The 23,441-nt window shown below is 31.3% G+C and overlaps 1 protein-coding gene across 2 annotated transcripts; it reads right to left on the bottom strand.

Moving 5' to 3' along the window:
• Positions 1-441: 441 nt before the first annotated feature.
• LOC148604682 (ganglioside GM2 activator-like) lies at positions 442-18,705 on the bottom strand. 2 transcript variants are annotated; one of them, XM_088548930.1, is made up of 4 exons: positions 17,877-18,705; positions 7,261-7,468; positions 4,660-4,843; positions 442-1,567 (listed from the first exon to the last, which is right to left on the bottom strand). In XM_088548930.1, the coding sequence occupies exons 1-4, from the start codon at positions 17,998-18,000 to the stop codon at positions 1,454-1,456; spliced, it is 630 nt and encodes a 209-aa protein (XP_088405056.1). In that variant the 5' UTR covers positions 18,001-18,705; the 3' UTR covers positions 442-1,453. The 2 variants fall into 2 exon arrangements, with proteins under 2 accessions (XP_088405056.1, XP_088405057.1); XM_088548931.1 differs by having other exon boundaries at positions 4,666-4,843; positions 17,877-18,700.
• Positions 18,706-23,441: the final 4,736 nt, after the last annotated feature.

Here is a 23,441-nt window from a genome sequence, read left to right as displayed (position 1 = left end):
GCTTTGGTCCTGTTTTTTCTTGATGCAATTAGTAGATGGGGGAATAAAAATATATTTGAAAAATGGTGTTGAGTTTCTTTATTTTATATTATAAACATTCAGTTGAAATTTCAACGAATTTTCCCAATAATGATTGTTCATTGGATCAAAAATGATGTAGTCAGTAGTTTTAGAAGTTCATTTTTTACAATTTGCTGGGTTTACCACATGCTGGCATTTGCGCCTTGTCTTAATGAGTCTCTTTTCACATTTTTTTTCTATTTCATGTAAGGAGATTAAAGTAAAAGAAACTATTTGTTCATAAGTTATGAAACAAGTGAGTTAACTCCTTATATAACATTGCGCAATCTACATTTGTATAAAAATGTAAATAAAACTAATTGTAAAATTGCAGCTCTAGTAACATATATTTAAGAAATGGCAAAGAAAACTTCATTTCTAATTTTGATTCCACATTTAATCTATAAATAAATACACATTTTACATTAAGTAGTAGACTAATGGTTTGATTTTCAATAGTAAATGCAGTCAGTTAATTATAATACTGTTACAATAGGTCAACCTCTTCTCAAGGGAACATGGATCCTGAAATTTTATTGAAAAGGAAACATTTTATAGAAGTGTTCTATATAATGTCTTATATTCTACAAAATTGTGATATCTTGCATTTGATAAAAGTCATCTTTTAAATATACATCATTTTGATACTTGTTATTTTTTGTAGTATGTGTGTTACAGCCGTTTACATTTTTCTGCTCAAATAAAAAGAAAATATTTTTATACTGCAAATTCATTGAAGGGTTGTTAGCTCGAATTTGTAATTAGTTATTGATCAACTTTACTATTTTCTGACATTAAATATCTTTCATTTTTTGTGAAATGGATTTTTTAAATTTTTTTTTCGTTTGAGACTGAAATGGTTTAAAGAAAAACTTGTGTACACACTTTAAATAGAAATATTTGATTTTCAAATTGAAACACGAAAAACAATGAAGGAATGATATAGTCCATGAAACAATGTTACAGATAATTGAAAATATCTAACAACAAATTTTAAATAATCACACACAATATGAACATTACAAAGTGTACACTGACATATCATTAAAGATTTAACGTAATTGGGTTAACATATAGCCAATCCACTAAATGAAAACAAGTGGATTCCAAATACAATAGTTGATGAAGCAACAAACTAACGCTAGTTTGATTGAAGTGGATGTCTTTAAACATCTTTTCTGTTCAGATGAAACGTTTTAAATTCTCACTTGGTTGTTCTACAACTGTACAGTTCAGGATAATTATTATTGACATTCCAGTTAGCTACAAGTTGTATTTTCCACATTATTGAATCTTCCTGCTTGCAGGGTTAACGAGGATTTCATTCTGATCATTATTCAGTTGTCGGAATAAAGACCCGTATTGTGATTGAAATGTCATTTCATTTCATATGTTATATCCGAAATAGCCATCCTTTATTACGTTTTTTCATCGAGAACCTCAAATTCAAGCACCCCAATTCATCATCATTTTCATCAAGGACTCTGAAGTTTACGGTATAATCACCCTACAAAAAGAAAAAAAATGAAGAATTTACATGCTGGTTAAACGAAACAAGTAATATATATCAATAGAATTTGCTAAAATAACTCATTTGATGTTTTCTAGTGTTAGGATTAAAAGTTTTGTGGGTCAGTTTTTATAAAAGCGGAGAATACCTACGTTCTCACCATGCACTTTATGATACTATTCATTGAGTCTTGTTGCTCAATTACATTTAATGTGTTCGTTGACGAAAAAATACTGTTGCTACATTCTAGTATGACTGACTGTTTCGACAAACTCATTCTAGTTCTTAACCATAGTTGCAGTGATCACAGTTTATTTTGAAGAGTGGATTGTTAGAATGACAGTTATACATAAGACGAGACTTCCTAACTAAAATATATTGACTATAATCTTATGGTGGCCCATTTTTATTGAGAATATCAAATGTTAGTCCGATTTCCTCTGACCCTACAACTCTCCTATTTTTTGTTTGAATATTGATATGTCGGATTGGTCAGAATGAATCTGCATTTCGTAAGGCAATTTCAGGTTTTTTCTATATAGATTTGCAATCGCAATAAATTACCGACTTTCTTACCTAATGCAGCTCTTCAGATGGTATTTTATTGTTCGATTACTTATCAATCACACATGTCAGATAAATTGACAGGGGTTTAGTAAAAAAGAGATTGTTTTCGATTTGACCTTGAAATATCGGCTATACAAAATTTCAATAACATAAGTGGCAAATGTCAACTAACGGATTTAGCAGAATTGGCATGAAGGTTTACGACCGAATGTTACAACTGTGGCAGATCGTATAACTCCACCGCGCAGTGCACGTTAAGTTACTGTTAAACTTTTGGGTAACTTATCAAGTCAGATAATCTTTCACACCGTAAATGAGAGCTAAACGGTATATGAAGATAAGTGTCAAGTTAGCGTGTCAAAGTAAAAGGTGTTGACAGAAATTACTGACAATATCGGGTAGCCTTGTAATGCATTCATTGCATGTTAGAAGTATTTATCAGGTAGCATGGTTATATCTAATGCCTAACCCTGTAATATATTTGGTACATATATATACTGCCCAAATTTAGCTGTAATCTTAATTCTGATATTAAGTAACTCCTTCGTATTTAACCAAACGCTTTTTACCATTAATTTTACTATGTAGCCTTTCATTCACAAAATGATGAGAAATTTTGTAGCGCCGTTCCCAAAACCCATTCATTTTAATTTTCTCAGCACGTTAAATAAATTGATTTATTGTCAAACATCAATTCACAAAAAGATAAATATTAACTTAAATTAATTTTCTATTTTGCCCTATGAAGTTAAATATCATCCTATACATAATAAATATTTCTTCATACTTCTATCTTCATGGGGAGGCAAATCTTTATGTCTCTACACCACTGTAGCATATAATTAATATACTCATTAAAACGACACTGTAGAGTCAGTCATACTGGAAAGGTTAAACATCATTAATAAGGCGTATATCAACCACAAAATAATTTGTTATCTTCTTGCCTTGCAAGGGACATGTTATATTATTATTACATATGACGGAAAATAGATAAATATTAATTATTTGTGTTAAATCACATAATCATTTTCCGCTATTCAGAAACTGATGTAAATTACAAAAGAAATGTAATGAAACGGAACAGCGAAAAACTAACAAGACTTTGCGTAGCAGCCCGAAGGCTCTTTCTACCTAGGTGGTCTTATAATATAAGTATAATTGTCATTTTAGAGTATTGGACTAAGCTCTCAATTCTTAATAAACTCTTACTTAAATTGTATTGTTCTATATAGCAGGTGCCCGTTGTGGTGGAATTTAAAGTAAATCCATGACCTGAGATACGAGGTAGTTATGAAGTGTTTATTCAAATTTAAGTGGGTGCTACTTTATATTATAAGCAAAGTATGTGAGGGATATTTCATCAAGTGAATAAAATATGACATGTATATTTTATTTCGCTACTGACACGAAGAGGAGGTTGAGAATCTGGTTTTACAATTGTCAAGCTCCATGCAGCGACAGACGATCGTTTCTCTTACTAACCGCTGCAGACAGGTCTTTCGAAATTTTCGGACATTCGGACATAATACAAATCAAAAGTAGTTTAACCATCGGATAACATCGCGTAAAATCGCGGAACGCTATTTGATATTGTACAATTGTTTGTACCATATTTATAATTTTCAAGCCTGAATACTGGTATTTTTCGCAGTTAAGCATTTTCGTGAAAAAAATATTTAACAGATGTGTTTCATGATACTAGTTGTTGAAAATATCGATTAAGACTAGGTGAAAGTAAAATGAATAGACGATTTTGATAACTCAAATAAAGAGTTTGCATGAGAAACAATATCGTTTCAATGTCATAATGAAGTTCGTTTTTTGCTTTATGTTTGTTTAATGCCACGCCGATCTTAGTGATCGACATGGCTTGTTTACTTCCCTGAGTGAGGGCAGATTTTTTTTTTCGCTATATTTGTTTATTTCCAATATAATTGGACATGACATAGACAAACCCCATAGTATTTTATCTGTTCTACAATAGGACATGACTTGAGCAGAGTTCTATTTATATACGTCACGCCGAACTTACACAGGAGGTCAAAAAAGTAGTCCCTCCGTATCACAAATCGTGAGATCGGCGTTTGTAAGGAATTAGGTTACTGCTTGAAACGTGTACATCATGCAGGAATTTGCAATATTTATATAATTGATATTTTCTATGTTTGTTTTGTGTGTGTGTGTGTGTGTGTGTGTGAAAGTCACCGTCATATTTTTAATTAAAAATTAACGGTTTTCAGTATTTACTGGAAATAAGGAGATAATTTTATATTGCAGATACTTTAAGGTTTTAACATAGCATCATGATGTATCTTGGAAACCTAGCTAATTGAAACAGGATAGGAATGTTTCTTTGTAGTTTACCATACTTTGACTTATTGGAAATTTCTTCTTAATTTTGTTATTAAACATTTCCATGGAATGAATCATATTCTAAAATGATACTTAAGCCAATTTTCGAAGTCATTTGCAATAGATATTCAAATGTTATAAAACAACAAGTCAAGTAATATGCTTACTCTTACTTTGACAAATGAACCAGCGTATCCGCCTATCTTTGGTATATTTACAGCTAAATTCTTCACACTAAATGCACCTGCTCGGAATGGACAATAACATTGTATATCTAAATGTCTTAATCTCTTCGGACATCGTCGTCTCTGTTCGAATCTTTCTAAATTAAAACAAATATTCTCATACTTGCTGAAAAATAAAACAATAACTATTAAAGCTGATATGGACTTGAACGATGTTCTTTTTGTTTTTGTAACGTTTTCCTCTACTTTTTTTATACTATAATTTTTTAGGGAGGGGATGAAATGTCTAACTTCTTGAAGCAAATACGAATTTATTAATTCGTTAATATTAACAATTCTTTGGCAAATAGAATAGAATTTTGGAAAAAATATGAAAAAAATGTAATTTATTAGACCTGAAAAAAAAGATTAACAGTTTAAAACAAAATTAAGTCTTTACCTCGACAATAATGCTTATCGTATTCAATTTGTAAGAGAGAAACTGAAAAATAAGTTGTGAATAATGCACATTTTGAATAATTTCATACAGAAAAGGGCGCCCTGAAATATCATATTTAGAAGTTTAGTCTCAGGAAATATCAGAAAGATAATATATAACTAAGACTCTACGTGTTTCGTTAATCTTCTGAGCAATTGTATTGAAAACGCTACCAGTATACAGATAGATAAATAATACTTTATTGCAAAAGTATGGTATTTGAAGATATATTTTGACGACGAAGTCTCTCGAAAACAGTCCGATATTTTATTTAAGTAGTGTTCGCATGGGGATTTCGATGTAAGTAGTTTTTGAAAGCTTTTTAAAACTCGAATATCACGAATGATACGAAATGAAACATAAGCGTTATTTGATTTTCTGAAAACCATTTTATTGGAAATTTGTTTTCTGTAAATCTGAACTTCTAAGAACATTTATGATGAGATGTTTAAGTCTTGATGTGAGTGACATACTAACGTAAAGAAATACAGTTAAAAGTTTGAAGTAGGGTATATATATGTTTAAAAAAAATCAATGTAGAAATTGAATACGTTGTCTATTAGTTCCTTTTCCTCTTCTTCCCATGTTATAATCACTTTAATCTTATTATAGTGTAGGAAAAAATACATACACACAGACCTCGCCCAAGCAGAAATAATTATGACAATTAAATGAGACTAAATTAGAAAATTTCAAACGAGAACAATATATTCAACTTTGATTGTTCGATTAAAGTAATTGGAGGCTCTTTTAAATTTAAAGATACTAGCCGAAGTGCTAGCACAAACTAAAATGAATGTAAAAGAAGCTGTTATTGATAAGATACACTTTCTACTAATAGTAAAGGACTATTGAACTGGAAGTATATATAACGGGGTGGAAGGAACGATGTGTGAGGTCTGACAGACATAATAAGGTGTTTATATATCATTATGGTTTCAGTAATTACATGTTTATAGTAAATGTCAGTCACTTTATACATAATCTACTTACTACTACTGTATACGCTCTGCGTCATAGTAGCAAACAATTTTCTAATTTGGAGATGTTAAAGTAAAGTAGACCATTGGTATCTTCGTAGAAAAGAGCAATTTGAAGTGTACGGTAACTGAATAAGTAAATACCTATACATACGATTAACATATCGTTTTCAGCTTGGTTTTTATCTGAGGGTTGATCTTTATCACTAATTATCTATAAAGAGACCAAAGACTGACGCGCTTCTATACAAATATCATACAAACATACAAAGCTGTCTTGTGGATGTCATCTAAGTCTGGTCTTCCCCTTACGAAAATTGTACCCAAAATGTTATGGTGTACCCCGATGAATCTTTTTAGCCTTGATACTCTTTAACTTTAAAAGAAATAATGGTAATTCACTTTGATTATGTTTAGATTTGTCAGGCTATAGTTTATCTTTAACATTTAAAAGAAGGTACAAATCTAAAATAGTATAATTAACATTATTTCTGAAGAAGAGATATTGACATAGTTCCACTTGTATCCAAAATAGAAGAACAAATCGCCCGTAAGTCTGTAATATGGCAAGCTCCACGCGGCGGCAGTTGTTTATTTCCTCTCTAATTAACAGCTGAAGACAGACTTTCGAAATTCTCGGACATTACTTAAATCAAACGTTGTTTGACAATCAGATAACATCGTGTAAAATCATTCACATTCTCCCGACTTTGCAATATACCATTTGTAAAAAAAATTTTGGGTAATATATACTTAGGAATTTCCCTGTCTGTCCGTCTAGCCATATTCCTTGAAAGATTCTTAGAGGGCTGACTGCAACGCCTAGAGTAAATTTCTAACGTTAGACGCTGCTTCGGAGCTTGGTAATATGGTTTGTCAAATGAATAAGGTTAGTACATGCTTTCATGATGATGTGTGTAATGAAATATAGTGTTATTATATCGCTAGCACTCAAAATAGAAAAGACGACTTTGGTGTAATTCAATTATATTTGGCACTCCCACGGAACATGACAGATCTTATAACATATTATGTTTATTTGTACCTGTACATAAGACAAATAAATTTCTTCCACTTCATTCAGTCATTCGTTAGGAAATTATACTTACTATATATCACACTTACCAAGAACCAATTTTGTTGTCAAAACAAGGAAGACTAAAAGGGATTCTATTAAAGAAATATTTTGTGACTTTCATATCTATTGATAGGCGTCTCGGCAGATCGTAAGTGATATTTCCAGCCATCGAAAACTGCAGAGTACCGGGCGTTATAATGGGATTAGGATGTATCTTGACGTGATGAAAGAATATAGGGCGATGAGGACTGGAACCTGAAAAAAAAACAAAGTACTACATCGTTATTACGCTGCAATAAACGACATCTAAAATGTAACGTTTAATTCCTTTGGCCAAGTGCTTACGACTGGCCTGACATCAAAGCATTGATCTGAGAAACTGTATTTTTAGGTGTAATTTAACACAATAATTAAAAAGCATATTTATAGAATCTCATAGTAATAAATGAAAAAATAGTAATGACAGTTGGTGCAATATGAGAAGGGTGTGCTACCTATCTTGATGAAAGTAGTTGTAGTAAAACGTTTACATGACAATACATCTATCCACATTTACCTTTGTAAACACATTGTCATATTTTAACCTATTCGGTTGAATTTGACAATACTGTTTTTTTGTAACAATGTGTCTTCGGAATCATACCATTCAGATTTAACATGTTTGTAACTACCTCACACTGAAAGCATGAAATAACAAATCACATGTTATCAACATATGAATGAGGAATCTTAAACTAAGATGTATCGACTTCACTATATAATCCTCAGATTGTTGGCATCTACGATGGGGGTTATTACGTGGGGTATGCTATACAATCTTATAATTGTCATTATGTTTTGACATTTTAATTCTTTTGGGTCAGGGTAGCAGCTTATTTAATTCTGTGATATGTTTTTGAGAGATAAATTATAGTGTATGATATAATACGTTTATCTTAACAAAGCGCTAAAGATAACTCCTAGAGGTTATATACTTTCGCATAATACAAATCTTCATACAACTGTCATGTTCATTGTATACCGTTTTAGTTTTCCTTCAATAGATACATGTTATCGGTTTTATTTACAAATATAAGTTATGGTAAAGAACTAAATATTTGCTGGATCATTAAATGAGAAACCATTGTTAAGGACATTTTGCGGTTTTTCAAAAGTTTTTGTTAAAATTTTCCTTGGACAGCTTAACAATTTTTATTGTTAATTCGTGTGGCTAAAAAATAATTCAATTGATATTTAACAAATTTGTAATATTGCAAGGAAACTATTATGTAAAGTAACAAATATTAAAGAAGCATTGTCAATAAGAATTTAAGATTGTATTATCAACATTTTGTTCATATCAAAAACTCATGTTATTTCATTTAAAAAAAACTCAGAATTATCACAGTGGCGGATCAAGTGGATTGTGCAGGGGGTTGAACCCTCTGTTTATTGGTAAATTAGTCATTTTATGTGTAAAATTGACAAAAAGGGTACATAATGTCCTTTTTCTGAGGAACCCAGGCCGGCATTCCTCTTTTTCAAAGTATCTGGATCCATCACTGTGTCGCATGTCTAATAATGAGGAAATATCCTATTTTCAAAGTGAAAACAAGTGTAGTGGTTAAGTACAATTGGTAGAAAACAAAAAAAAAGTCAGCCTTATTTTAGAAATGTGGATCAAATACATTGGTTAGGTAAGCGTTCTCCATGTTTCTATATGATCACATATCCGTCGGAAGAGAACAACGACAAGGTAATGTTGTACTCCCGGTAGATATGAATTCGAATTTCATCAATAAATTCACGGTGGCAGCTGAGGCATTTTTCATGATATTTATTTTAAAAAATAAAATTACTTCAACAGATTTTACATAGCACATTTACTGCGGAAAATCTAAAAACATACACAACACAGGGAGATGACAGGATAATACCACAAACAAATAGAAAATTATGTATTTGAATTGTAAAAGTTTGTCTATTAGTTTAGGTTTCTCAGAGTAATTTCAGCTTATATTCAGATATATAGATTTAAGTGTCTACAATAAATAACTAAAATTCTGTAGGGATGATCAAAGATTCACAGCTAGCGCAAGAATATATCCTTAAATGCTCTTGCGAAAGAAAACTAGAATCGTTCCTTTTTTCCCTACTAATAGTATTTTGTCTATTCTGTTTCGTGAATACTTCTCACTTTCACAGGCAAATGTAATTTCTATTGTGCATTTCATAAGAGTATGTTTAATTGTAAAATTTCGATAGTAAAAAATTCTCAGAGTGTGTACTTGGTTTGTATGATTTGTACTTGTTACCAAATACCGGATAGAAATGGACATAATGGCAAATAAATCAAAATTGGGTAAATTATGCTTAAAATTAGATCGTATGCTCATTGGTAAAAACAAATAATTCCAGGATACTTAGTTGAAAATTAGCATGTACTTTCAAAAATTGTTCGGCTGCTTAATTATAATGGCAATACAAAGCTTAAACCTGTGAATTCATTTTTCTTTTTTTTTTCAGTTTCAGGATGTGGAGAATTAAATGAGAGTATTAAGAATGCTGATCTGTTATCATTCCAATAGTGCAAATTCTTTAAATTGCAGTCAGAAATACGTAAGACGTAAATATGCAGTGACGTATACTATAAGAAGACCACATTTTTCGGGTCATGTTTATGTATGTCTTAAATTCTTTTAGTCAATGTTTTCAAGTACAAACTAATTATCTCTTCTCGGTGATGACGTACGGGTACCATTACAAGTATATCACATTATTACAGAAATGGGTAACTTTTATTACATTCATAATAGTAGTCAAACCGCACTGACCGCGCTGATCTTGGTCATAAATTTACGTAAAAATTATCGACCTATAGAACAAAGGACCGAATGTCTTCAATGTAATTTTTGAAAATAGTTTACACATCGGAGTAAATAACAAATCTGATTTTATTTGTATGCATGTAAACATAATCAATAATGTTCTAAGCTTATTTTGATTGAAAACCATGAAACAGGCCAATCGGAACTCCTCAGCCTTTCTCGTTACACAAAAGAAAAGTTATGTTTTAGTGTAGCAGAAATGGCCGACTAGTTCCGATTGTAAACAGACCAATCTTTGAACTTGTGTTTTTGTTCACAAACGTAGGGGAGATCTAAGTTTTCAGGCATAGGAGAGACAAAGTGCGTAAAAATAACCATCTTCAAAGGGTTTCGAGGCGCTAAATTATTTGGAGTAAAATTTGTTGAAAACCAAGATTTAAAGCATTTTTTACAACTTTTACGTTCCTCCCGCTTCCTCTTAATTATATTCAATTATTTGCTTTTGGATGAAAGCAACTTTGAATAATTTCGAATTTGTATAGGCTTACAATAGGAAAATTCATTACCAATAAACTAAAAAAATATATTTTATATTGAATTATTATTCAGATTACACCCAAAACGTTCCGTGAGAGGTTCATTCATTCAAACGAACGGGTGTTGAAATTGGTTTTTCTACTATACCTTTCTTTTTAATATACCTTTTGTAAAAAACAATAATGTTCCTTCGGTAACTACTACAGCACAGGACAAAACGTAATCTGATAAAAATGAAAAAAGATGTTTATGAAAGAAACGGTTGTATGGTGTGCAAAGTTCCCCTTAAATATCAAATATGTTTATTTACCACTGAATTGTCATATGTTTTCTTCTATGGATCTGGAGCATGTATCCTCAAATTGTGGTTTTATATACAAATACGGACGATTTTGCGATATTGAAAAAAAAACTAAAGATAATAACTTCTTTCAAACATTTTTATGTGTTTGAATTACATGTTCTCAAAAAATACAGACATTGTCATATTGAAGATGTAATGTATTTTTTAAAACCTATTACATTTGTTTTGCATTGAAACCCACTGCCTGTTATTTCATGGATGAGTGAACACATACAAAAAGGTGTTTCATCAATTTCAATTAAATCTATCAAAAAAACTCTAAGGAAACTTGAACTTGGTAGTCTATGAGTGCAATGAATGTCAGGAAGGTTACCTGTATACAAAAGGTATATGTTTCAATTAGTGAACCTTTGCTGTAGGTAGAAGTTGTTACCTAATCAAAGTTTTCTCACATGGTTGAAATAGGCATTAACATCGCTATTAGAAAACCAATGTTTACCAAGATTTCCGTTCTGAGTATTTTATTGTAGAAACAACTTTTAACAACCTCTTGACGATCAGGTGTGTTTTGTATGAAAGAAAATGTATAATTTGTTGATAATTTTGCAATGTGTTGCAATAAATGTCACATCATTGCAAAAATTGCATCTTTGAAAATAAAAAAATAAAAAATCTTTAATTAATTAACGTTGTGCCACTTAAAATAGTGTTTAGTCGATCTATGCACAGGGTCTGCTTTACTCTTTAAGGACACAATCTACTATAGTAAAGAGATCGTCCAAAGTGTGTCATTTACATCCAATAAAAACCGGAAAGTCCGAATTTTTACTCTTAATTTTTACGGTGTTGTCGGTTTTACCTGATGCATTTTATCTTACTTTTATACTGCTAATGATATACATGTAACTTGAAAAATATACATTCTAAATACTACTTCACAAGATATATTGACGGCTTTTAATGTTATTCTTTATTTCCCATTCTTCTGTTTTCGTGTAGGGTAAATTTTAACAAATGAAGATTTTGTACTTCTTTAAATATCTGGTCACAGATGGCAGTAATTTGATATAGTAAGGTAAGCGGAGAATGGAAGTCGCAGCTGGTGGCCTTGTTTGATCTGAAGAAATTAGAGATCGTTAATTAATTTAGAAGACCTGTAATTAATATTGTTGAAAGGATATGGGCAGTAGAACGTTGATGGTAAATTGTTTTAGGTGCTGTCAATCATATTGTTTATGATTCGTGTAAACAAACCTCCGTGACAGAATGATCACAGAAAGGTATCGAAACATCGATATCATGTCAGTTTGAACCAAAATTCTGTAGTATATATAAATTGATACGGAATTTTCGTGACGTGAGGAAATTTTTCTTAAAGGTCTTAAATCAAACTACCTCATTCTTTGCTATGGTTTATTTTTCAATGCTAGTATATTCATATGTTCTCTCCCGACCACATTCAGAAATGAACATTATACATGTACAATACTATTGAAGTATCGTTATAGACAATGAAAAATAAGGTTTTTTTTTCTATTATGCAATTCAGGATTTGTTATTTGGGCTTACTGTTAGAGTAAAAATGTTCTATTTAAACAAAACAAAACAAAAAATCTTCAAGAAATAGACTATGTCACATTTGATCGTTGTGTAAGCCTTTGGTGGCTGAACCTTGATCAAGTTTTACTTAAAAGAAATTGAAACCTTCTTGCTTTCTCATTGAAATGAATGTATGAATTTCAAACGACCATGAAAACATTGGGGCCTCCCTGAATTTTACTATTTGTTTACATCTTACTAAAAGGAGAAAGTTACATGAATCCGAAAGGAAAGTAAAAGTGTAAAATCGTTGCTTTTTCTATACATCAAATTGTATGCCGTGACATTATAGGAATACTTTAAACCCTAATGAATTTAAACAGGTGTGTCGTCACGCAATTTAGAAATCCAGGTGTCAATTGAAATATCCTAGTCACGGATGCTTTTCAGATTTTTAAAATTTTTCAAGATGCCACTCTAACATGTCAGAGCTGCCTATCATGAATAACAGTCTTTGAGGTGTCGTATGCTTTTCTTTCAAAATGTCTCTAACATATTCATTTGACTTTGTAATATCAAAATGTCGCCAAAAAGTTCAACTGGTAATAAAACCATCGAAACTTCAAAAAAAAGATAACAGAACATTTTAGTATTACTAAATTAATCAATATTGAGTTATTGCTTGTTCCTTTAAATTGTTAGTAATTTTTTTCTCTCTTTCCTTGTCTTCATCCGCCTAATTTTAAATTTTAGACCTAATCTCACACGTGCAAGACCTTTTCGTATTAAATTCATATATTCGTTTTAAGCATTTATAATGTATTGATAAAACAATTTTAATATTTTATCTTCATATGTATGAGCTTAATGATGTCAAATAAATGTGTGATTTCAATTAATATTAATAAAAGACTTCGTTCAGGAATGTAAAATTTTGTCTATGCCTCTAATTGTCATAATGCATCGTATGAATTGTATCAATAATAACTAAAGACATAAAGGTTTCATCAGGGATTTATCTGTAATGGACAAAAAGCTCTACAGCATGTATATTTATGATGATTCGTAACCTCATTTGAGAACAATCTCTGTGGGGTTTAAAATTCCAATACATTATTTTAAATTCAAACTTAGAGATATAGAAAAAAGGGCGACCAAAATGTACACAGCCCCATCTCAGTTGCAATCCAAAACTTTTATGTGAGTAATGAAAAGCGTTGTGAAATTATAATAGTTAAAAAAGAATTAATACAATGTATATATTTGTTTGTGATGGTTGAAATAGTCTACTTAAATAAACCAAAATTGGAACCCGTTTCATGCATGACACAAATAGTAATTGGAAACAATGGCAATTATTCCTTTAAATAACGCATTAAAATGTGACCATTCAATTTCCTACATTGTTCTATCGGATCATATTTTGCATAATGCAAGGAAGATAACGTATACATATCAGAGTCTGAAAACTTCCTATTTATGTTAGAGTTTTGAAAAAAATCAAAGCAAAATTTTGACTGTTATCTTGTCTGGGCTTCCTCCAACTCATTCCGTTGTTAGATCTATGGTAACATCGTCTGCACTGAGTTCAGAGTCCTAGACCACTTGGCCAGCTAGGCTATATTTCTGACATATTAGTATTTTATTTTTTTTCATTAACTTCCACCAAAATCTTTCTTGCGTTCTCCTCAATCTAAAAATCAGGATTTGCACAATTTTTCTAAGGGCTCCTAAGTATCAAATAAGAAATTAAAATACAGCACCTTAAATAAATATGAAGAAAAAGTGGACGAACAATAGGTCCTATAATATACTAAATAAACAAACAAGAATTACGACGAAAAACTTCCATGATAAACAAAACGATAATAAATTGTTACATCTGCTTGCGTTTTGAAGGCACTCTCTTGTTTACGAAGAAAGTACGACTTTTAGTCAATCAATAAGCAATTATCTTCTTGGCGAACATCTTTAAAATAATTTCATGATATGTAATTTTTAAAATAGAACATGAAAGACTATATATATTAACCGGTTATGATAATGTAATAATTATACCATGTGCTGCCTTGTATTTGTACCGAAATAGTTCAGTGTTACTTATGTAAAATGAAATTAGTAAAAAACGAAGTGGTTCATGCCATACTCTTCCTGTTTAACAAATTAACGTTAAATAATCTAATTTGATCTGTAGCAAGCATTCTGATTGGTTGGTTCTCTTTGAACAAACCATGTTATTTTGTATATAACCTGGTTTGGTACTGTGACGTCATTAACGTCGATTGACCCACACTCCGCGAATCAAATATTCCCAAACAAAAAGACGTTTTGATTACGAATCAGTCTTAAGTATTTGGACTGTCATCCATTATAAATTAAATTATAAGAAATGTATATATCGATGTGCAGATTGTTTTCAGTAGATATAAAAAGTGGATTCTTTAAATTGCTTCTTTGGTCAATCAGTATTACTTTATTATAATCAAGAATGGATTTTAGTATCGGCTAAATCTTGACCAAAGACCTTTCTTGAATAAACATAGATGGGTTATACAACTATGCTATATGTAAGAGATGGGATCTGTTTTGATCCAAATAGAAATGAAATCAGATATCTTTTTTAACAATATTTATATTGTTGTATGCTAACTTATATATCACAAATATCTGATTTGTTGAAGGTTATACAATTACTGTGAAAGTACTTTTATTCATGGGTACCAATTTTCGTGGTTTAGAGAAAATGTGTAAGTTCGTGGATTCTTCAATTCCTTGATTTGTCAACTCTACTTTACATACGAATGAGAAATATCCGTTTCGTTGGTAACCAAATTTCGTGTTTTATCCAGCCCACCAAAACCACGATAATTTGTACCCCAAGAACAATAACACTTTCACAGTATATGAATAAGTTTGTGGCAGTCTTATGCATACCTAAGAAAAGTTTAGCGCATAATATCTAATTAAAATGAAGTGATCTGCCAAGTCTTCAAATGCAATGTGTTCTGGTACTAAGCCATTTTCATTCATCAATATTGATAGTTTTTCCTATCATTCTTTTTTTTATTGTGACTTGACATATTGAAATTCATCACAACTTTGAAATTAACATGTGTGGTTAGATTTCAATTTTACGTCTTTGAGTATTGAAATTGCACATTGAAAATCTATTTTCCTTCCAAACTTCCTAAGATTAACGACCTGTGTTTTCCATTTTTATATTAATCTTTTGTGAATAAATCAAATTTGAAAATAAAAGATTTTAATCTAATAAAACTCTTCCCAACAACCAAAATAAATCACTGCCAATAGATGACTTCTATTAACTAGCAGGGGGTTATGTTCTTTTCAGGGAGGTAGATGTTTATTTCATTTGATTGAACCCGGAATTGGGTACGATACCTGATCTGATTAATTGTTTTTAAACATCAAACGATTTATCATTAACAGCGAATGCGTATAATATTCTCATTATGTGCCAATAATTGTAGTATAAATGGACATTAGACAGGCTGTGTTCTGATTAAGCCCTGTTGGTCTAGTACGCTTGTATGTAATGATATAATTCTCTTAAGATAATATCAGTGTTAAAAACCAGGTATGTCATCACTCGAAATGATCAGTCTTGTATTCTATAAGCAATGTCCTTTTTCATGTAGATTTAAGCAATACTACAAACTAAGTAAATATATCACATACAGTTAAGCTAATTACATAATTACATCACTATAAAATGTCAGAATACCTTACTATCAAAGTAATATTTTCGGACGTCATGAAGAAATTACTTTCAAATGGTTAATATTAAGTTCTGTTTTTGTTTGTACAAAGATGTTAAAGAGAAAGATATGATTTCTGTCTCAAATTTCATGTATTTCACTTTCTTGTCTGTCAAATTATAAGCAACTTAAGTAGAATGTATACGTAAATATACTATGGGCTTTTTAAAGAGTAACCAAGGGAACCAAAAGCAAATGAGTAATTCGGACTCCACTAAAAACTGGGAGCATGGACCTGGTGCACCGGTTTTCTAGAAACACCCGCCGAATTGCTCATAAAAAGTCAAGTCCAGGGTAGACAAACGAGGAAAGAAAAACTATGACCCGTCGAATAAATCAGTTTTCATGGGCAAATGGATACACCATAACGATCCACGAGTTCATGATGACCACCATAAAACTTCTGTAGTGATGACTTCAATCTTGTAGCAACATAACCCTGTTCCAGAAGCCTATTTGTTAGAGTTCTAGCACGATAAAAAAAAGTCTGTGTAGTTTCGGCAAGCTCTGGCATAACGTTTGGGTTGTGATGTGAACACAACTATTATGAAAAAGCATAATATACGTTCTAACAATCTTCATTAAATGTAGGTAATATAGACAACCATCCGATCAATCAATCAATCAATTAATCATTAAGAAAAAATTTACAACATTGCTATCAAATATCAAATTATACTCAAACTGCGGTACAAGTAGTACAACAGTTGGAAATTGAATACTAGTAGCCACAACGTAGATTTGTACACTAGACCATGTAATATTAATACAGAGTTCCTTGTAGAAAGTCTAAGCAATTTCTTGCTATAAAAATTTGACAAACTCTAGTTCTAGAAATTTCGAATCCAAAAGTATGTGGTCAGTGTGGAAAAAAATATTACACAATTTAACAGACCTAAAATCACTTTAAAAGGTCTTAGTCCCTTGTTACAACGGAAATAAATAAATTGAACGAAAATTATAGTATATGCAAGACGTATTCAAAACCAAAAATATCGAAATTGGAAGCCAAATCAAGCAGTGTAAAGTTATATCATAATCAGTCAAAGGAGTCATATCACTGTAGCTATCATATTTAAGAAATACAGTCTTATAGATTTAAGGGTTGCGAATGTTGTATCTTTGATTATTTGATGTTTTAATCATTTCAAAAGATGACATTAAATTGAATGGTGATGATAAAAAAGTCTTATACATATTTCAAAAACACAAGTCCAGATAAAATAACGAATGGTAACTACTAAACTACTGAGAAAATTGGCGAATATGTAATGAAACACATCACTATTGCTAGCGTTGGTAGTATACAGCTGACATTCCAATTTTCATTATAGGTTTTTTAACGAAATTCAAAAAAATTTGCAGTAAATATACATATACATATATACATATATATATGTGTGTGGTTTTTTGCAATTTCGTACATAACGTACGTGTAAATAAATTGACACCTATTAATTGTATAGAATATGTCAAGTTGGCTTTTAAAAATGTACTCCATTTCTAATTTCTAAAATTAAAAGAAATCTGTAGTCAATCGATAGAGTGTACTGTGTCGAATGATAACATACTGTAGATTATAATATTTCTTATAATTGTTTCCTTTGAACAGTTGATCACTAGTCGATCTTACCAGTATTAGAATGTATGCTGGGTGTTGAACAGAGTGTTTTAAACTATCTTTAATATAAACTCACCACAATCAGAAAATTTGAAAGATTTTTCGTCTCGTTTTCTCCTGCCTAATACTGACGAACACCCGGTCAGTAAAATAATCAAACTCGGTAATACAATGAACTTCTGGTAATTAATTTTAACCATTCTTTCTATCAACCATCAATATGTAAAATCGTATATCCACTGTTCAATGGTTTATTTCGTTTGGCATAAAGCGTGTTAATGAATAAAATCCAATTTTCTTTGAATATGTATGTACTTTTTGTTATTAATAAGTGAAATAAAATTTTATCGTCATTAAACACATTTTCGATATATCCAATAAATTCCTACATAATGCCATAATTATTGGCTTATGAATATGACAAGCGTTGATAACAAAATGTCAGAATTCGGAGAACAGTCGCATGTATTTAGAATGATCATTGGATCACATGTAAACCTGTAGAGACCTCACACATCGAATATCCTACGTCCCAGGGAACACCCCCACTTTTCTTTACCAAAACGTTAAACATTCTGGGCAGCGACAGAGCTGGAAGGTTGGAACAATCCACTCCATATATACAAGTTAAGGCTTAACCTATAAAAGTGTCCGTTGAACCGAATAATTATCTTCTATGGTGTAAGACACACATTCGGTGTTTAATACTGTTCGTTTAACAGAAGCTGTAATTGACTAAAACGCTAGTTTTAAAAAGTTTATCCGATTTGTCGATATTAGTTATTAGCTTCCTACATGCCAAGACTGATTTTACATTATCCAGTAGTTATTGACGTTCAAACTTATGAAGCATATATTGAAAATATAAAGAGTGGCGGTCAGTCATAAGCATTTTATTCGACAATATCTGTCTTGCCACACACGACGTTCACAGATCTTGGCAAGTGTACGAGATTGGGATGAAAAGTTAAATGTTTTGAACCGTTACTATATTTTGCAATGTAAAAATGCAATGAAAATTTTTCATTACATCAATTTTCAATCCAAAAACAAATTATTCAACAAATAAAATGACAGTATACAGATGTAGGATTATTTATTTTCTTTCACTCATCTATTAACATAAATCCCTATTGGTATAAATTAGATATATGAATGGAGAAAAGAGTAGGTAATTAATTGTTAACCGGATACTGATGATATTTATGTTTACACTAGGGTGACATACAGGTGTTTGGGAGGTTAGGCCACACAAAACTATTTCTCTGTATCACACTACATTTCACATTTTGTGATATCCTACCGTTGTATATGAGACCATATCTAGATACTTCTATTTTTGTAAAGTTTAATATTTGGAATATACCCTTAGGTAACAAAATATATACTTACATTGCTACATTGTTAATAATTGCACGCGTCTTTAACGAAAATAGTTTATTACTTTCTAACAATAAGAATAGTGCAAAAGTGTCAATTATTGTTTGATAAACTTGACTGTTGACTGTTGCTGTGATAGGACGACCAAGAGAAACATGGAGGCGAACTATGACATCAGAGTTCAAAGACATGGAAAAGACCTGGGGTGACATGGAGAGCATTGCCAAAAATCGAGAAAACTGGAGGTCCGTGATTACAGCCTTATGCGCCACCAGGCGTGAAGAGGATAAGTAAGTTGCTGTGGTATTCAAAAGATGACGATGTGTTAATATTTAATATCACAATATATCAATAGTTATATCCAAAGATAAAGAACAGGACAATTGTCTTTTCAGTTAGCCTTGAGTATATTGTTAATTAAGCTCGTTAATATTTACCGACATTCCCTTCTTTCTAAAATTTAAACGTGTAACTTAAATCATCTTTTCCTGATATTACACATAAGCTAAACCTAAATTATCTTTGGCCTAACAGTCAACACAAGTCCTACTGTGCTACCATTCTGTCACAACAGCATGACAGGTCTACTTCAAGTGTCAGGTATTATACATCAGCTTAATTCTACTTGTGTGTCAGCTCTCCTACAAATAAAAGTAAAAGTATAGATAAGGGGGACTTATCAGATGTTGTCTTTTTATTAAGTATTCTATTACTGGAGTCTATGGATATCCATAATACATCTCTTCTATTATTTTTTTTAATACAGGAAAGAAATAAGTCTACGTTTCATGTAGTTTTGCCTATAGAACATGATTTTAATTGTCGTGAATTAGCTGCAGTTATAAGAACGAAACAATTTTAGTTCACAGTTAGTAAATCGACCTACATTAGATTTTTAGTACTAATCAATCACAAAATTTTGTTCACTGTATAATCGGCTTTATTATCTTGTACCCTAAGTGCAACCTGATCATTTTCCAGAAATACCCACCGAGTTCCTCATTAAATGTCGCGTTCGGTATAGACGAGAGACGAAATGAAAGCTATGACACAGTGAACAAACTCAGGTGAGTACAATCCGGTAATAATCTGGTAACAATGATATAGCTCCGAGACACTTATCAAACATTATACACACTGGAGAGAAATCATTATACACACTAATCATTCATACCATGATGTAAATAACTTGGAAATTGTTGAAAAATATCCTAAATTGACAAAATTAGATTAAGATAACAAAAATCACCATAAACCATACGCCATTGTCAATTATTTTTTAAACCGGAATTTAATCTTGAATTTGATATAATAAAGCAATAATCAAGCGATATAAATCAACATAGGTCTAAAAATTTACTTGAAGATTTCAAAGGAAAAAATGTATCTCTTTCTGTCTCTCTAAAAGTATTTACACGGTAGCACGACGTTTCCGATAATAGATGAAATGAGTTTTATCGAAAATATACATATTTATTTACGCCAGACCTGCGAATGGATATTCTTGTACCTAGAATATAGGACATATTTTAAGAAAAAAACTCAATCATGTATAGAGTAAAACTCAACATAAAAAGCGTTTTAGACAATACAAACCCATGGCATTGATACCAGAGCAGAGTTATTAATATATTATTTTTAAGTGTGCTATGATTTGAAGAAAAAAAATCTATGTCAAACATATGCATTTCCGGTAGAGGTTATATATTATTATCTCTCCAGACATGGACATGTTACTTTAATAAAAAGTCGACAAACATACAACTCTATAAGTAATTTCAACGCACTGTCAGGATTTTAGTGTGCATTTCAGTTGACTTCATTTTCGGAGTCAGTTTCCGATAAGACAGTAAATCTCGAACTATCATAGATGTTTACATGACCATAAATGAGCAGCATGTCGGGTTTCTTAAATGATGCAGAAACTTCTAATGTCCGGTACATACGAAGAGATTTATCTTATGAGATAAGTTGCATGCAACAAATATTACCATATGCACCGATAAATTTTGTGTTGCATGCAACAAACGCCAAAAGATATAGGATTTTTTTTCTGAATAGGAAATTGCTCTATTGTAAAATGTGTTGGATGAGACTTTACTTTCGATTGCCAATCAAAAGAGGTCATATGTAAAAACATGTTTGTTGTTTTGTTGACTTTCATCTGTGAAAGGGCTTGGAAGGTCTTTATTGTAGGCCTTCATTTGATCTAATTCACCTAACCCGACATTTCTATCTGACTTCGGTGTCGCCAGTTCCAAGTCCTTCTCCCCTACAATACACTCATCAAAAGTGTTAATCATACAACTGTTTAATTACGTTGTTGGTTTGAGTAAAACATAATCTATTTTATAGAGAAACTATATTTACCAGAAAATATAATATTCAACGCAACATGTGAACACCGAGTTTCATGCAACAAAAAATGCAATTAATCTTAGATTAAATTCTTCCTGTGTGTCGGCCTTAGCTCTTCTGGTGCACCTGAGTTCTAGTCAATATGGTACGAACTGTTCGTCGATTTTTGTATTTTGTCCATCATTTGCCTTGTTCCTCTGTTGTCGTTTTGAAGTTCCTGGTTTCCAAACTACTGACTTTTACTCTCATGACGTCTGGTTCCGATTAGTCTACTTTTATTTTTGTTGTAAATTAGCATATAACATTAAATGTGTTTTTAATCACTTTTTGGTTGCTGTGTATTTACCATGCTTACTTTCTAATATCATTATAATAAGTACTATTATCAGTGTTTTTACCTCGATTCAACTAGGTCCATGCTCCTAGTTTTTAGTGGAGTCCGAGTTGCTCATTTAGTTTTGTTACTTTGTATGATTTTAGTTACTCTATGTTCTTTGTTGTGTGTGTCTGTTTTTCATGTCTGGTCTTTGTCCCTGGATTACATTCTTTTGATTACCGCTATAACCTTGGTTCCCTTGATTAATCTTTCAAAGAAAACCAATATTTCCGATCACAATGGATTAGGGTGAATCATTTGCTTAACATTAAGATATTGTCGGAGTGCAACTTAAATTCACAAACAGATTTTGGGGGTTCCTGTTGTTGTAGTTTTACTTTGCGCTAAAGATGTACACAAACATTTCTGTGATATTTTGGTGTTTTTTATTCAAAACCATTTTGGAATTATATTGAAAAACGTGGGGTGGAAATCTCAAAAGTATAGGTTGATGATATCTAATATTTCTAGTAGATAAATTTTGTTAAACAATTGAAAGGGCTTTCCTTTGCAAACTTTCTCTTTGTAATATACACATTAATACATTTTGTTTGATACATAAAATGCTAACCTTCTACAACAATTTGACTTTTTGCACTTGGTGACCTTGTCAAATGCAGTTGTCGATGTGTTCATCATGATTTTTGTAATGTAAACTCGACGACCTTTCGTTAGATATACAACAACCCTACTTTCTGTGACCTTTAGAATTTTGCACTTATTAACCCCAACAATTGAAATTTGAGATGTACACATTATGACCTTTAATTTAAAATGCGACAATCTTACTATATAAACAACTTATGTTTTGCACTCATTGACCCCAACAACTCATTTATTTCGAGACAAAACATCGATATTTCGGATGTACGCTTTAAGACCTTTCATTTGATATGCAACAACTTTACCCTCTAAGAACTTTAAATTTTTGCACTTAATGACCCCACTACTTGAACATATATGACTTATCATGGTTGAAACTCTGATTTTTTAAATGTGCTCATTTAGACCTTCAAAATGATATATCACATGACCCCCTTCGACGGAGCTGATATCAAATCTATAAATAGGTATTGATGAAATATATCAAACCATTGGAAAATATGAAAATTTTAAGTTGTTGTAGTGTCATTGTTTTTTTTTATATTGGTCCTTGGTATTTTGTCAAACAGTTGTACTTGCGCAAATATTTCATGCAGTGGAATGACCATGTCTGTGTCTGTTGTGGATTTTAAAATATATATCTCCGCTTACAAAATTAAATTTAAAATTTCAATAGATCCAAAACTAGACAAGATATCTTAAATCTGAAAGTTGTATGATAATTTACAGTGCATATGCAAAAAAAATACAAAACAATTTGGGCAACTCTGGACCTCATTTTGAGCCCAATGATTATTGAAATATGATGCAATAACAAACCTCAGAACAGAAAGTCGTACAGACATGAAACTACCACCATACATCTTAGGATTATTTGACCTTGAAGAAACTTACAAGGTCAAGGTCATATATTTATGTCAAGGT

The sequence above is a fragment of the Perna viridis genome, chromosome 10, assembly GCF_037379345.1.
Source record: "Perna viridis isolate PV_CMFRI_1.1 ecotype Kerala chromosome 10, ASM3737934v1, whole genome shotgun sequence".
Lineage (NCBI taxonomy): Eukaryota > Metazoa > Mollusca > Bivalvia > Mytilida > Mytilidae > Perna > Perna viridis.
The sequence above is the reverse complement of the archived record's forward strand: the minus strand, read 5'-3'. Positions and strand labels throughout refer to the sequence as shown.

Bases quoted from the DNA above. Each gene is read 5' to 3' on its own strand.
- LOC148604682 (XM_088548930.1), bottom strand. From the start codon at position 18,000: ATGGTTAAAATTAATTACCAGAAGTTCATTGTATTACCGAGTTTGATT. The intron at 7,469-17,876 runs GTGAGTTTATAT...TTTTTTTTTCAG, and splicing joins TTTCAAATTTTCTGATTGTG to GTTCCAGTCCTCATCGCCCT. The intron at 4,844-7,260 runs GTAAGTGTGATA...TTTATTTTTCAG, and splicing joins GACAACAAAATTGGTTCTTG to CAAGTATGAGAATATTTGTT.